A 15,618-nucleotide genomic window follows, 5' to 3' on the forward strand; every position below is an offset into this window, starting at 1 on the left:
GAAGTAATATGACCAAGAGAATAAGACAGAGAGGAACTTGGGTGGCTCAGTCGCTGGGTGTCCAATTCTTGATTTCAGCTCAAATCATGAGCTCAGGGTTATGAGATCAAGCCCTGAGTCAGGCTCTACACTCAGTGTGGAGTCTGCTTGAGATTCTCTCTCTCCTTCTTCCCCTGCCACTGCTCATACACTCATGTTCTCTAAAATTAATGAGTTAAATTTTAAAAAGACAGAGAGAATAAGGGGGAAAAAGCTCTAACTAGGAAAATAGATACCACTTCATCTGAGTCTAGAGACAAAAATAAATCTACAGACACAGAGGCAGAAAATCAAGACATTAACACCTATAACAGCAGTTCTCGAAGTGTCGAGAAGACATCTTCAAAGATCCATGAGGTTAAAACTTTTTTCGTAATACCAATACCATGACAGTAATTATCTTTTTCATTCTCATTCCTTCAGGAGTGTAAGGTGGGATTTTTTTAAAGCTATATGTGATATAGCAATAGACTGAATGCACAAGTAGACATGAGGACAGACCTGACTTCTTTTATTAAGTCAGACATTATTAAAGAGACATACAAAAATGCTTAACAATGCTACTGTTCTCATTAATTTTCTATTTGTTCTGGAAGTAATTTTTCATTAAAAATGTATGTTAACACATAATGAGTCTATTATTTTCAGATAAATATATGTTCTAAATTTCTCAGTTTTAATATCTAATATGGTAAAGATAAATAAATATAACCTACATAAGGCTCTTTGAGGTCCCCTCAATAAGACTTGTAAAGGGATCCTGAGACAGAATGTTTGAAAACTGCAGGAAGAATCTTAACAAGAATGAAACCGGAATCATAAACAAAAAAAAATATGTAAAGTCTAAATGTGCTCATCAAGTAGTTCTATTAAACTACTGACCCAGCACTGGTGCTTTCAAAGTCACATAAAGTTCATAAATTAGTCCCACCAGGAATAACACAAAATAGCTACTCTAAAGGAAGTACAAAAAAATAGTTAAATCCATGGGCCGTCAAACCAGACTTCCTAATTTCAAACTCCTCATCTTCGAATTCTGGCTCTGTCATAAACTACTTCTATCACCACCAACCAAGTTACTTAACCTCAATATGCTTGAATTTTTTTCAAATAAAAAACAGAAATGCTGATATTAGCAACACCTACTTCATATAAAGTTGTCATGAAGACTAAGTGAGTTAAGACATGTAAAGTGTTTAGTATAATGCCTGACTGTAATAATCAGCATTAGTTGTCATGGCTGTTGTCATACAAAATCATTTTGGCTAAGAACAGGGATAACCAATCTCAAAAGCTACTGGAAACCCAGGAGCCAGCATAGGAGAGCATTACCAGTGACCTACAATTTTCCTTTGAAGAGAAGATTTCTTTTCCCAAGCTGTACGGGATCCTCTTGGATGCAACAAGGACTACAACGTCCATTGCTGTCAACCACTCTCAATAAAGTAAGAATAATGAAAGAATTTTCTTTCATTAGCAAAATCTATTTTTTATTCTCCAGTCATCTTCAAATGGGCTAGTAAATACATAATTAAGACTTACCTTTACACACTGTTCAGCTAAGTCTCTGCTAGTCCTGTTATTAAGCTCAACCACAACTAAACGATTACAAAGTGCTTTTATAGCTCCATCAACCCCAACAATCCTTCGGGTGCATTCTGCAGATACATCCAGATAGTATGTGATGGCACGGGCTGTCACCTCTAACACATTGTCTGGAGCACTTTCATCAAGAAAAATTTTGCAGAGGGCTGGTAAGAAAGTGCGAGGAGGACATCTGTAGTGAAAGAAATCATATTATACCTAGGATTACTAAATTCTTCACATCAAAATAATAACAAAATCATAAATAAAAACTGTAACATAATACAGCACATTCAACACTGTGTCTTCATGCGTATTAGGTAGTATTTCTCACATTGCTTTTGTTTCCAGGAAAATACTCACACGCTAATCTCATCACTGCTGAAAATATCAAGTTAGCAACAGTTTTAAGGTAGTAGCATTAACTTGAAACCATGTTTTAAAAAAAAATCCCTATTCAATACACAGCTCAAACATCAACTGCTCTGTAAAACCTTTCCTAACCTCACCAAATCACTAAGTGGTACTTTCATGTTCCTAAAAACTTCATACAAACAGTGCCTACACTACTTAATCTATCACTTTATTTCCTTATTTATCCTAAAAGGTCCTGTAGGCCAGGGATATTATTTAATTAATGTTTTATTAGACCAAGTGCTGATCTGGGGTTTAATAGATAAGGATACACATACAGCAACTTTTTAACCTTTGTGATCCTGTTTCCTCAGTGATAAACCAAAAATAACATCTAAAAAATACCAACTTTATATGGATGATATGAAAATTAAGTAAAATTATATATATTGAACACTTAGGCCTGTATGCTGGCACCACACTGAACTAATTAGCTCTCCTTTCCCACTATGAATAGTCTAATGCCTGCTATATAGTCAAAAGCAGAATTTGTGAGGTACCAATAATATCCTCTATATTTTATCAACACTTTAAATATGAAAGATTATGATCTACATTTAGAAGAAATCTCAGTTATATGACATTAAATACATTATTCTAACTTCTCTGCACAAACTAAGCTTTAAATGAGCTACTAATAACATAAAAGGCAGTCCTCTAAATGTACTAGTGGAATTATTTTTCCTTCAAATTTTAGTGTGTATCTTTAGTAGCTTTTAAAAAATATGTGTTGGGCACCTGTGTGGCTCAGTCGGTTAAGTGTCTGCCTTCTCTCCCTCCCTCTAATCCTCCCCCAACACTTAAACACACTCTCCCACATAAATAAATATATCTTAAAAAAAAAAAAAAGCCACCATTATAATATAAACAGGTAATACCTTAAACCTGTCTCTTCAGTTGTAGATCAGGGATTTTTTCCCCTTATCTTTTAAGATTTTATTTATTTATTTATTTGAGAGAAAGAGTGAGAGCACACAAGCAGAGGAAATGGCAGGGAGAGGGAGAAACAAGCAGCCAAGAGAGGAAGCAAGCTTCCTGCTGAGCTTGGAGCCTGACCCAGTGCTCAACCCCAGGATATGAGCCAAAGACAAACACTTAACTAACTGAGCCACCCAGGTGCTTTCAAAGAATTTCCTTCTTTCTTTTCTTTCTTCTTCCTCTTCTTTTTTCTTTTCTTTTTTTTTTTTTTTTAAAGATTTTACTTATTTATTTGACAGAGAGAGAGAGAGCGAGCGCACAAGCAGGGGGAGCAGCAGGAAGAGGGATAGGGAGAAGCAGACTCCTCACTGAGCAGGGAGCCTGATACAGGACCCTGGATCCTGGGATCATGACCTGAGCTGAGAACAGATGCTTAACTGACTAAGGCACCCAGGCATCCCAACAGAGAACTTCTTAGTATCATTTTCAAAGAAACCATATGCTGACAGATAATCAAATCAGTCTTTGAATTCAAACCAGAGTTTTATGGTTATTCAACAGCACTTGCTTACCTTCTTTGAGCAAGGTCCTCAAAAGTTCCTTGCTTCCCCCCGCCCCCCAGGCTACCACTACAACCATAACTTTCCTAAGGTCTGAATCCATGTCAACAGGGGGTAACTAAGAAATAAGATTTACACAATCAAGAAAAATGATGTCACTATAAATTTGTTATCACCAACCTTAAATGAACACAATGTCCAATAATTCTGCTACACTTCTTCCGCAATCTACAATGAGTATTTCACCATTCCTTTAATTTTTTCTAGGCTTTGTGACTCCCTTGGTTTTCCATCCAGTCTTGGTCCTGAACTCCCTGGCTTTTCTCTATTTGGTCTCTTCTATTCTCTTTGTTAGTACCTCATGGATCTAAATCTCATCCATATATCAATGAAAAGTCCCAAAATGTTACCTCCAACCCAGACCAACTCACTCACAATCACTATCTCCACTTAGAATTATCACAAGCAACTTAGAAAGAGCATATTAAGGACCTCCTTAAGAGGCCTGCACATAAACCAACTCATTACCCATTCCCAGTTATGCTCCTCTTGGGTGGTTTTAGAGCACTCAGTAAAATCCATCTATCAAAAGCATCCATCAAGCTAAATTATATTTTCCCATTTACCTGTCTCATCCATGAAAACATGAGCTACTAGAGAGCATGTCTGTGCCTTAACTGTTTTCCTACAACAGATCCAGACTTGTTATCTACTGGATACTCAAATATTTGATGAATACATGAAATACATATATGTATACATGTATACATATATGTATACATATATACATGAATGTATATATACATACAGGAATATAGTGAAAATAATTCCTGTCTCAAGAAATTTAGTTTAGGGGTGCCTGGGTGGTTAAAGCCTCCGCCTTCGGCTTGGGTCATGATCCCAGGGTGCTGGGATCAAGCCCCACATCGGGCTCTCTGCTCAGCAGGGAGTCTGCTTCCTCCTCTGTCTCTCTGCCTGCCTCTCTGCCTACTTGTAATCTCTGCCTGTCAAATAAATAAATAAAATCTTTTTAAAAAAAATTTAGTTTAACAGGGAAAATGATAATATAATCAAACAAAATATAAATGCGTATAATAAAAACCTAAAAGAAATAGGTCCAGGGGCGCCTGGGTGATTCTGTGGGTTAAAGCCTTTGCCTTCAGCTCAGGTCGTGGTCTGAGGGTCCTGGGATTGAGCCCCGCATTGGGCTCTCTGCTCAGCGGGGGGAGCCTACTTCCCTCTCTCTCTGCCTGCCTCTCTGCCTACTTGTGATCTCTGTCAAATAAATAAATAAAAATCTTTAAAAAAAAGAGTAGGTCCATAAAAAGTTCTAAGAGGGAGAATTCAATTTAGGGGATTTGGGGAAAGGAAGTCCTCATAAAAAAGGAAGACATCTGAGTAAAGTCAAGACATTCTTTGCTTTGGAGAGTTATTGCAAAGATCTGAGATAATGGATCTAAAATGTGTAGTACAGGGCTCAGGACATAAAAAAATGCTTGATAAACCACATGACAGAAGTTGGCTGAGCAGACAAGCCCTTCTATTCCAAGTAAGGAGAAAAGCATGTACAAAGGACAGAGAGTTGAAGAATTACATGATGTTGCAGATTTTATTTTCCAACAATATCCACATCATCTCCCATTCCACATATATACTTTTTAAGATTACCTATTTATTTTAGGTGGGAGGGACAGAGAGAGGTGGGGAGAAAGAATCCTCAAGTAGACTCCCCACTGAGCATAATACCCAACCTGGGGCTTGATCCAGGACCCTGAGGTCATTACCTGTGCTAAATTCAACAGTCATATACTCAACGAACTCAGCCACCCTGGCACTCCCCCCAGTACTCTTTTTATGATGTGACTCTGATACTCATTCCCATTGAGAGGGCCTATGTTCCCACTATTTGAATCTGAACAGCTTTATGAGTAAAGTAAAAGTGACAGCTGGGTGACTTCTAAAGCTGAGCCAACAAAAGCTACTTGACTCTCTTCAGACTCTGTTTTTGCAACATAACCACTACACTATGAAGAAGCCCAAGCCATATCACAAGGCTAGTAGGTGTTCCAATTAACAAACTGAGAAGTCCTAACTAAAAGTCAGTATCATGGGCATGTGAAAGACCAAGTCATCAGATGATTCTAGTGCAACATCATCAAGCTTTTGTTATAGATAAGTAGGATCATACTATATATAAATAGGATCCTATAATTTGCTTATTTCTTTGATTGATAATGCTATGACCACTTTCCGACTTTAAAATAAACAGGCCTAGCTCAATCTTTCTAATGTCAACATAACATCCAGTATAATGAAGAGCCATACATTATTCACCACTAGGGTAGTTTCCAGTTTTTTTACTATTTGTAATAGTGCTGTAGTGAATACTCCTGGAGGTGTATCTTTACACGCCTGTACCAGTACAACTGACCACAGGGTCTAAACTGTGCAGACCCACTTATACATGGGTTGTTGGGGATTTTTGTTTTTTCATAAATACCATCCAGTAACTGTTATTTCTATCAGTAAGGCTTCTGGTCAACAGGAAGATATAAGTAGTTAAGTTTCTGGGGGTCAAAGGTTAAACACAGATTTCTGATTGCAAATTTAAATAAAAACTTGAGAGGCACCTAGGTAACTCAGTTGGTTAAGCACCCGACTCCTGATTTCAGCTCAGGAAATGATCTCAGGGCCATGAGCTCAAGGCCTCTTGTCAGGAGAGGCTAGGTGTAGATCCTGCTTATGATTCTCTCTCTCCCTCTCTTCTCCCTCCCCAGCACACTCTATCTAAAAAAAAAATTAAAGGGGCGCCTGGGTGGCTCAATTGTTAAGCATCTGCCTCCGGCTCAGGTCGTTATCTCAGGGTCCTGGGATCGAGCCCCATGTCGGGCTCCCTGCTCAGCGGGAAGCTTGCTTCTCCCTCTCCAACTCCCCCTGCTTGTGTTCCCTCTCTGTGTCTCCCTCTGTCAAATAAATAAATAAAATCTTTAAAAAATAACAAAAGTAACATAAATGAATAAAATAAATAAAATTAAATAAGTAAATAAATAAAAAATAAAATAAGTCAAAAAAACAAAAGTATAATTCCACCACAAGCATTTTAGAGTACTTATTTCCCCACTGCTAAGCCATACAAAATGCTACTACCTTTAAATTTTTGCTAACCTGGGGGCCCCTGGGTGGCTCAGTGGGTTAAGCCTCTGCTTTCAGCTCAGGTCATAATCCCAGGGTCCTGGGATCAAGCCCCAAATCGGGCTTCCCACCCAGCGGGAAGCCTGCTTCTCCCTCTCCCACTCTCCCTCCTGTGTTCTCTCTCTCACTGTGTCTCTCTCTGTGAAATACATAAATAAAATCTTAAAAAATAATAAAATAAAATAAATTTTTGCTAAAGTGATAAACACTTATATGTAAACTGATAAACACTTAAACTGATAAAACACTTAAAATTTGGCTGGCCAGGATAGAATTAATAAACTTTTTTTAAACAAGATTTTATTGATTTGAAGGGAGAGAATGAGTATGTGAGAGAGCATGAGAGGGGAAAGAGTCCTGCTGAGCAGGAAGCCTGATGTGGGACTTGATACTGGGATTCCAGAATCATGACCTAAGCCAAAGGTAGTCGCTTAACCAACTTGGGCCACCCAGGTGCCATAAACTTTAATTTAAAAAAAAAAAAAAAAAGATTTTATTTATTTATTTGAGAGGGTGAGTGAGCATGAGCAGGGGGTTTGAAGAGGGTGGCGCAGAAGGTAAGAAAGAAGCAGGCTCCCAACTGAGCAGGGAGCCTGACTCGAGGCTAGATCCTAGGACCCTGGGATCATAGCCTGAGTCAAAGGCAGACACAACTGACTGTACCACCCAGGTGCCCCAATAAACTTAAAATTAAACACAGAATTATTCAAGCCCCACCAAGAAAATACAAAAGAACCTAAAGCTGCATGCATACACCCACAGACAAACACTTCAGGCTATAGAGAGTCTCTAATTAGAATCACAAAAAATTTACTACAAAATAAATTTAATCACTCATATCTCATTGCTGTATTTCTAATGCAGACCTTATTTCTATATGAATACATACTGGAGGCAGATATGAAACCATACTGGGCATATATTAACATCATTTTAAAATCTCCATTCCATTTTCCCTTAAAAAAATAAAAATCACAATTTACTAACCTATTAATTCATACCTCCAAGGACTAAAAGCTTATAACATCATCTTCAATTACATTTTCCTACAATGAACTCTAAAGTTCAAAACAATCAAAAACTACAAGATCCTCTATCAAAAGTAATACCATTTTGAAAATGTTTATAAGAAGATAATTATATGCAAACACACTGGGTTAGACTTCAGAAAATAATTAAATATCATTTAAAACAGATTAAGGAAAGTTTGATTTCCTCATATATGAATTGTGATATCAAGAGTTCCAAAAAAGTTATCAGGCAAAAATGTATGTGGGGGAGGGCGGGGAGGGAAAGGGTGGCTAGGTTATGGACATTGAGGAGGGTATGTGCTATGGTGAGTGCTGTAAATTATGTAAAACTGATGATTCACGGACCTGTACCCCTAAAGTAAATAATGTATTATATGTTAATTTTAAAAAGGTATATACAAAGATAGTCACAGTGACATAAATCATGTATCTAATAACAAGGGCATGATTAAGTATATGACACATCCATATGACAGATTATGCTGGTTTTACTGAGGTACTTACTAAAAAGATTATGATACAAATACTGTCTAATAAAAATATTAGGTAAAAGAAGAAAAATCATATCCATTAAGGTGTTCATCATGTTAAAATATTCAGAGAAAAAAAACAAAGGAAAAAGTTAAAATAGCTTAGTACTAGATAGTGCAATTACAGATAATTTCTCTAAAAACTTCTCTAAACTTTTCTGATTTGTACAAATTTCTCATTCTCTGCACTTCTCATTCTCTAAGCTTTTCTGATTTTTCTAAATCTCTAAAACAAGTGTATTTTACAATTCCCAGAAAAATAAATTTAAAATTTGGGGCAAGTCAACTACATTAAGTTTATTATAGCCTATTTCTCCCAATTATAATCAAAAACCTTGGGGGGAAAAAAAAAGCAACCATCTGAAGACTCTGAAAAGTAAAGAGCAGATGGACTAAGGAAGGAAGTCAAAACTTAAATAAGGACCCATGATAGAAGTAAGTTTCAGGGGCATTTTTCCTTTCCTCTTTTCTTTTCTGGTTTGACGCCTTGATGGGTCAGGTCTCAAACTATATAGCAGGAACAAAGAACATAAACTCAGAGAGGACCAATAAAGAGGGTCTCTGTGAGCCAGAGAGCGTGGGGAGAAATTCCTGGGGCTTCCTACTCCCTACCTGGCCCCAAGGCTAACCTCAGAGTTAAGCCTCACACTAAATCCTGAGTGACACATGCACAGTGCAGTAGAGATGGCATGAGCATCTAAGGTGCTGGAGAGAACTGGGCACTAAGAAAAGGAGCCCCTATGGATAAAAGAGCATAAGAAGAATCCTGTTATCTTCCCTTTTTCTCTCACTACTTTCACCTTGGAAGCAGCCTAGTCAAGTCTAGTTTAGTGCCAGCATAAGGGTTAAGAGTGGAGGGGGAGGTGATGGGAAGAAGCATAGCTATAACATCAAGAAAGTCCCAGTTTTCTAGCTAGAATACAAGTAAAAAGGGCTCGAGGTAGCCAAAAAATACAGGGGAAATCTCAGAAAAGAAAGAGCAGATAAAGGATCCCCAACACAAGTCCTAAGCTCACCTCCAAACTACACTATGAAGGAAAGAGCTGAAAAACACCAGCAAAGACTCTGACAACTGAACTATGATATAATCCACCACTCAAGCCCCAGATTATACTCTGAATGACAAATGTACATACAGAGTAGACCCAAACACCATAACAAAAGCTATGAAATCACTAACATTGGAACCACCATCCATAGAGGGCAAGTCAGAACTTGCAATCTAAATCAAATCAGAATGACTGCATGCCAACACAAAACAAAATCAACATTATCTCCAGAGGATTGTTATAAAACCCAGAGTCTAACAATATCCCAAATAGCTAAGATAAAATCCAAAATAATTTGAAACAGGGGTGCCTGGCTGACTCAGTCAGTAGAGCATGTAACTCTTCAGTCTCAGGGTCATGAGTTCAATGCCCACATTGAGCATGAAGCCATAAAAAAACTTGAAACACAAAGAATCAGTACAATCTGACTTAACCAACTCAAGAAAAAGACAGCTGGGTGCCTGGGTAGCTCAGTCGGTTGAGCATCTATCTGACTCTTGATCTCAGCTCAGGTCCTGATCTCAGGGTCATAAGTTCCCGACTCATGTCAGGCTTCACACTACACATGGAGCCTACCTGGCAGCGATGGGGGGAGGGGGAACTATCAACAGATATAAGCCTGAGACAACTAGATATTAAAATTATCAGGGGTAGGGGCGCCTGAGTGGCTCAGTGGGTTAAGCCTCTGCCTTCGGCTCGGGTCATGATTTCAGGGTCCTGGGATGGAGCCCCGCATTGGGCTCTCTGCTCAGCGGGGAGCCCGCTTCCTCCTCTCTCTCTGCCTACCTCTGCCTACATGTGATCTCAGTCAAATAAATAAATAAAATCTTTAAAAATAAAATGAAATAAAATTAAAAAATTATCAGGGGTAAAAAAAAGAAAAAGAAACGAAAATTATCAAGGAGGATTATCAATTAGGTATTGTAACTATACCCCAAGAGGTAAATGTGAACATTCTTGAAATAACTGGAAACAGAACACATAAAAAAGAATCAAATGGAAGTTTCAGAAATACAAAGTACAGGGGGGCCTGGGGGGCTCAGGTTAAGTATCTGCATACAGCTCAGGTCATGATCCCAGGATCCTGAGCTCAAACCCCACATCAGGCTCCCAGTTCAGCACAGAATCTACTTTTCCCTCTCCCTCCATCTCCCCCCCTGCTTGTGCTATCTCAAATGAATAAATAAAATCTTAAAAAAAAAAAAAAGATGGGGCACCTGGGTGGCTCAGTGGGTTAAGCCTCTGCCTTCAGCTCAGGTCATGATCCCAGAGTCCTGGGATCAAGCCCCACGTCGGGCTCTCCACTCAACAGGGAGCCTGCTTCCCCTTCTCTCTCTGTCTGCCTGCCTCTCTGCCTGCTTGTGATCTCTCTCTCTCCGTCAAATAAATAAAATCTTTAAAAAACAAAAAAGAAAGAAAGAAAAAGTACAATTTGTGAGTGGGGGGGAAATTTCACTAGATGGGCTCAAAAGCCATCAAACATAGTCAGTGAAATTGAAAACAGGTAATAAAAATTATCCAATCTGAAAAACAGAGTGAAAAGACTGGGAGAAAAAGGGAAATAGTGACAGGCATCCAAGGGAACACATTAAAAAGTGTAACAGTTGTGCCACTGGAGCCCCAGAAGGAAAGGAGAAAACAAAATGTCGATAGAAAATAGATTTGACAAAGAAATGTTCCAAATGGTGAAAGGCATACAATTGAAGAAGCTCAGCAAACTTCAATTAAGACAACCATGCACAGGCAAATCATAATCAAACAGCAAAACCCCACAAAGGTAAATTTTTAAAAAAATCTTAAAAGCAGCAAAAGGAAAAGCAATGCAAAGAAACAAAGATCAGAATAAATGCAGACTTCTCATCAGAAACCATAAAGGCTGGAAAACGATGGAATAAGATCTTTAAAATGCTGAAAAGAACTGTCACCCCAAAATTTTATATCCAGCAAAAATATCTTCACAGCATAAATATAGAATAAAAACATTCTCAGATGAAAGAAAACTAAGAGATTAATCACCAATGAACTTCCCTAAAACAAATATTAAAGAGGGGCGCCTGGGTGGCTCAGTTGGTTAAATGTCCAATTCAACAAGATTTCTGCTCAGGTCTTGATCTCAGGGTCCTGAGTGCAAGCCCCATGTTGAGTTCAACACAGGGTGTGGCTCCTACTTAAAAAAAAAAAAGAAAAGAAAAGAAAGGGCACCTAGGCCACTGGGTGGCTCAGTTTTCATGACCTGCCTTTGGCTCAGGTCATGATCCCAGAATCCTGGGATCCAGCACCATATCAGGCTTCCTGCTCAGAGGGGAGACTTCTTTTCCCTCTGCCCCCCTACCCCAAGATCTCTTTCCCTCTCTGCTCCCTTTCAAATAAATATATAAAATCTTAAAAAAATAAAAGAAAAAGAAATGCTAGGGAAAGTTCTTCGAAGTTAAAGAAAATGATACCAGAGACATACAAGGAACTTCAGGAATGAAGGAAGAACAACAGAAATAACAAATAGGAATATAAATATAACAGATTATTTTTCTCCTCTTAAACTGACTTTTGAAAGTGAAAATTTTAAGACTACATCTTGAGATTTTCAATGTATATAGACTTAAAACATACAAAAATTATAATATGAAGGATAAAGGGAAGGCTTCTTCACATTAAATGGTACAACACTAACTCTTAGTTAATTGCAATTCCCATAGCAACCATTAAAAAAATATAAACTGAACCAAAAACTAACAGGCAAGTTAAATTAAAATGTTACAAAATATTCAAGTAAGGAAAGGCAGGAAAGAAGAAACAGAAAAAGGAGAGAGAGTGAGCATAGGTGAGCGACAGAACAAAAAACAAGAAGTAAAATGTTAGACATATTTCCAAACACATCAAAAATTACATTAAATATAAATGGTCTAAACTCACCAATTAAAAAAAGACTGGTTGGATTAAAGGAAGACAACCAGGCTGGATTAAAAAAAAACACAAGCTAACCATGTACTGTCTACGAGAAACCCACATTACATATAATAACATACATTGGTTAAAACTTAAAGGATGGAAAAGATCAAATAAACACTATCAAAAGGAAACTAGAAGGGCACCAGACTGGCTCATTTAGTGGAACATGGGACTCTTGATCTCAGGGTTGTGAATTTGAGCCCCATGTCGGGTACAGAGATTACTTAAACATAAAATCTTGGGGCACCTGGGTGGCTTACTCATTAAGTATATGCCTTTGGCTCAGGTCACGATCCCAGGGTCCTAGGATCAAGCTCCATATCAGGCTCCCTGCTCAGTGGGGAGTCTACTTAGTCTACTTCTCCCTCTCCCACTCCCCCTGCTTGTGTTCCCTCTCTCATTGTGTGTCTCTCTCTCAAATAAATAAAATCTTGGGGGGAAAAAAAAAGAAAGAAAGAAAAGAGAAAAAACAAGAAAGCAAGCAAGCAAGCTTAAGTGACTATAGTTATGTAAAACAAAATAAACTTCAGAACGTGGAAAATTACCAGAGATAAAAAGAGTTTTCATAACGATAAAGAAGATAAAATTTCCCAACAATCCTTTTAAAGGCACCTAACAAGGCTTCAAAATACATGAAAAACTGAGGTAAGTGAAAAGAAATAGATAAATCTACAATTACACTTGGTGACTTCAACACCTCTCTTTCAATAACCTATAAAACAAATAGACAGAAAATCAACAAGGATATAGACTGAACACCACTATCAACCAACCTGACCTAATTTCACACTTACAGACATTCCTCCCAAAGAGAGCAAAACATACATTCTTCTGATGTGTATGTGGATGTATCACCAAAAACAGACCATATCATGGGTGGTAAAACAAACCTTAATAGATTTAAAATAATTAAAATAATATAAAGTATATTCTCTAACCACAATAGTGCCACAAAAATACCTGGAAAACCCTAAATATCTGTAAATTAAGCAACACACTTCTAAATAACACAAGGGTCAAAAAGAAACTGCCAAACAAAATTTTTAAGTATTCTGAACCAAATTAAAATAAATATATAACATCAACTAAAGCAGAAAAGAGATATTTATAGTATTAAATGCTTATATTAGACAAGGTCTCAAATCAGTAACCTGAGCTTCCATCTAAGAACTAAAAAAAAAAAAAGCAAATTAAATCTCAAACCAATGTAGAAGGAATTAAGAGAAGAAATCAATGAAACGTAAAGCAGAAAAATAAAAAATGAATTAAACCAAAAGCCACTTTTTTATAAAGATTAATAAAACTGATAAATATTTAGCCAGATTGATCAAAACATAAAAATTGCCAGTATGAAGATGAAAAATAAGATTATCCCAACACACTGTACAAACACCTAAGGATAAAAAGGAATATTGCAAACAACTCTATGCCCACAAATTCTAATTCACATTAGTTAGCCCAATTCTACTAAAATTCACTCAAGAATTAAGTAACTTGGGGCCATCTGGGTGGCTCAGTCAGTTAAGCGTCTGCCTTTTGCTCAGGTCATGATTCCAGGGTCCTGGGATCAAGCCCCACATCATGCTCCCTGCTCGGGGGGAGCCTGCTTCTCCCTCTCCTCCCCACTTATGCTTTCTCTCACTATCTCTGTCACTATCTCTGCCTCTCCCTCTCTCTCAAATAAATGAATAAAATCTTAAAAAAAAAAAAACAAAAACACAAAGAATTAAATAACTTAAACAGTCCTCTATTACACAAACAATTAGTTATAAAAACCTTCAAACATACCAATTTATTCTCTTATGGGTTGTGCTTTTGGTATTTACTTAAGAAATATTTGACTAACCGAGGGTCACAAGGATATCTCCTATGTTTTCTTCTAGAGGTCTTATAGTTTTAGGTTCTTCCTTAAGGTCTATGATTCATTTTATTTCTATATATGGTGTGGTACATTAGTCACAGTTAATTTTTTCTTTTTTCCACATGGACACCATTTGTTCCAGCACCATAAAATACTACTACTCTTTTCCATTGAACTGCCTTTGTTGAAATAAAATATCTGGTATGTCAATCTATTTCTGACTCTCTGCTCCATTTCATCAATCCATTTTGCTTTACATCAATACCATAACGTTTTGATTACTGCACCAATATAACAGGAATTTAAGTATGATATTATTAGTCCTCTAATTAAAGTTGTTTTGGCTAATGTAGGTCCTTTGCATTTCCATATAAATTTTGAGGTCAGTCTGCCAAATTCTCCAACTTGTCAGATTTTCCTTTTTTTTTTTTAATTTTGCAGTGATTTTTTTTTTTGTAAAGATTTTATTTATTTGACAGAGAGAAACACAGCAAGAGAGAGAACAGAAGCAGGGGGAGTGGGAGAAGCAGGCTTTCCACCCAGCAGGGAGCCCCATGCAAGGCTCAATCCCAGGACTCTGGGATTATGACCTGAGCAGAAGGCAGACGCTTAAAGACTGAGCCACCCAGGTGCCCCGTCAGACTTTTCTCTAACAATTGCAGAAGAAATGAAAATACATATTTACACAGAAATCTATATACTAATGTTTATTGCAACTCTGGTCATAATCACCAAAACTGCAAAGCCAGATGTCTTTCAAGAGGTAAATGGATAAACCATCTGTGGGGTACAACCATAAAATGGTACTACACAGATATTAAAAGGAAGGACCTATTTATTATACACACAGCAGCACAGATGACTCTCAAATGCAATATACTACACTTATGAAGCCAGACTCAAAACACTACACAATGTATATGAGATTTTACTTATACAACATTCTGGTAAAGTCAAAATTATAGCATCAAAGAACAGACCACTCACTGGTTGTCAAGCACTGGAGATGGGAAGGATTTAACTTCAAAGGACAGCTCTAGGGAATGTTTTGGGATGTTGGAACTGTGCTGAATTTTAATTGTGGTGGTGGTTACGTGACTTTGCATTTGTCAAAACTCCGAACTTTACTGTGTGTAATTTAAATAAATTTAAGAAAAAAAATTAGTATCAAGCATATCATAATCACAGCACTCTCTGAATAGAGCTAAAAGTATACATCCATGGTACAAACTTTTATTTATAATTAAAGAACTTTTCAAACTTTTTTTTTTTTTTTAAGATTTTATTTATTTATTTGACAGGCAGAGATCACAAGTAGGCAGAGAGGCAGGCAGAGAGAGAGGAGGAAGCAGGCTCCCTGCTGAGCAGAGAGCCCGAAGCGGGGCTCGATCCCAGGACCCTGGGATCATGACCTGAGCCGAAGGCAGATGCTTTAACCCGCTGAGCCACCCAGGCGCCCCGCTTTTCAAACTTTTAAATTTGTTGAAGATTTAT

General features: G+C 37.5%; 1 protein-coding gene across 6 annotated transcripts in view; it reads right to left on the reverse strand.

Annotated features, from left to right (window-relative positions):
• Nucleotides 1-15,618, reverse strand: part of HECTD1 (HECT domain E3 ubiquitin protein ligase 1) — a 99,001-nt gene that overhangs the window by 70,720 nt on the left and 12,663 nt on the right. For all 6 annotated transcript variants that reach the window (XM_004755146.3, XM_004755144.3, XM_004755143.3 and 3 more), the window contains exon 3: nt 1,582-1,816. In XM_004755146.3, the coding sequence (XP_004755203.1) occupies nt 1,582-1,816 (235 nt within the window). The remainder of the gene's footprint in view (nt 1-1,581; nt 1,817-15,618) is intronic.

The sequence above is a fragment of the Mustela putorius genome, unplaced genomic scaffold (genome assembly GCF_011764305.1).
Source record: "Mustela putorius furo isolate JIRA1106 unplaced genomic scaffold, ASM1176430v1.1 tig00003898_pilon_pilon_pilon, whole genome shotgun sequence".
Lineage (NCBI taxonomy): Eukaryota > Metazoa > Chordata > Mammalia > Carnivora > Mustelidae > Mustela > Mustela putorius.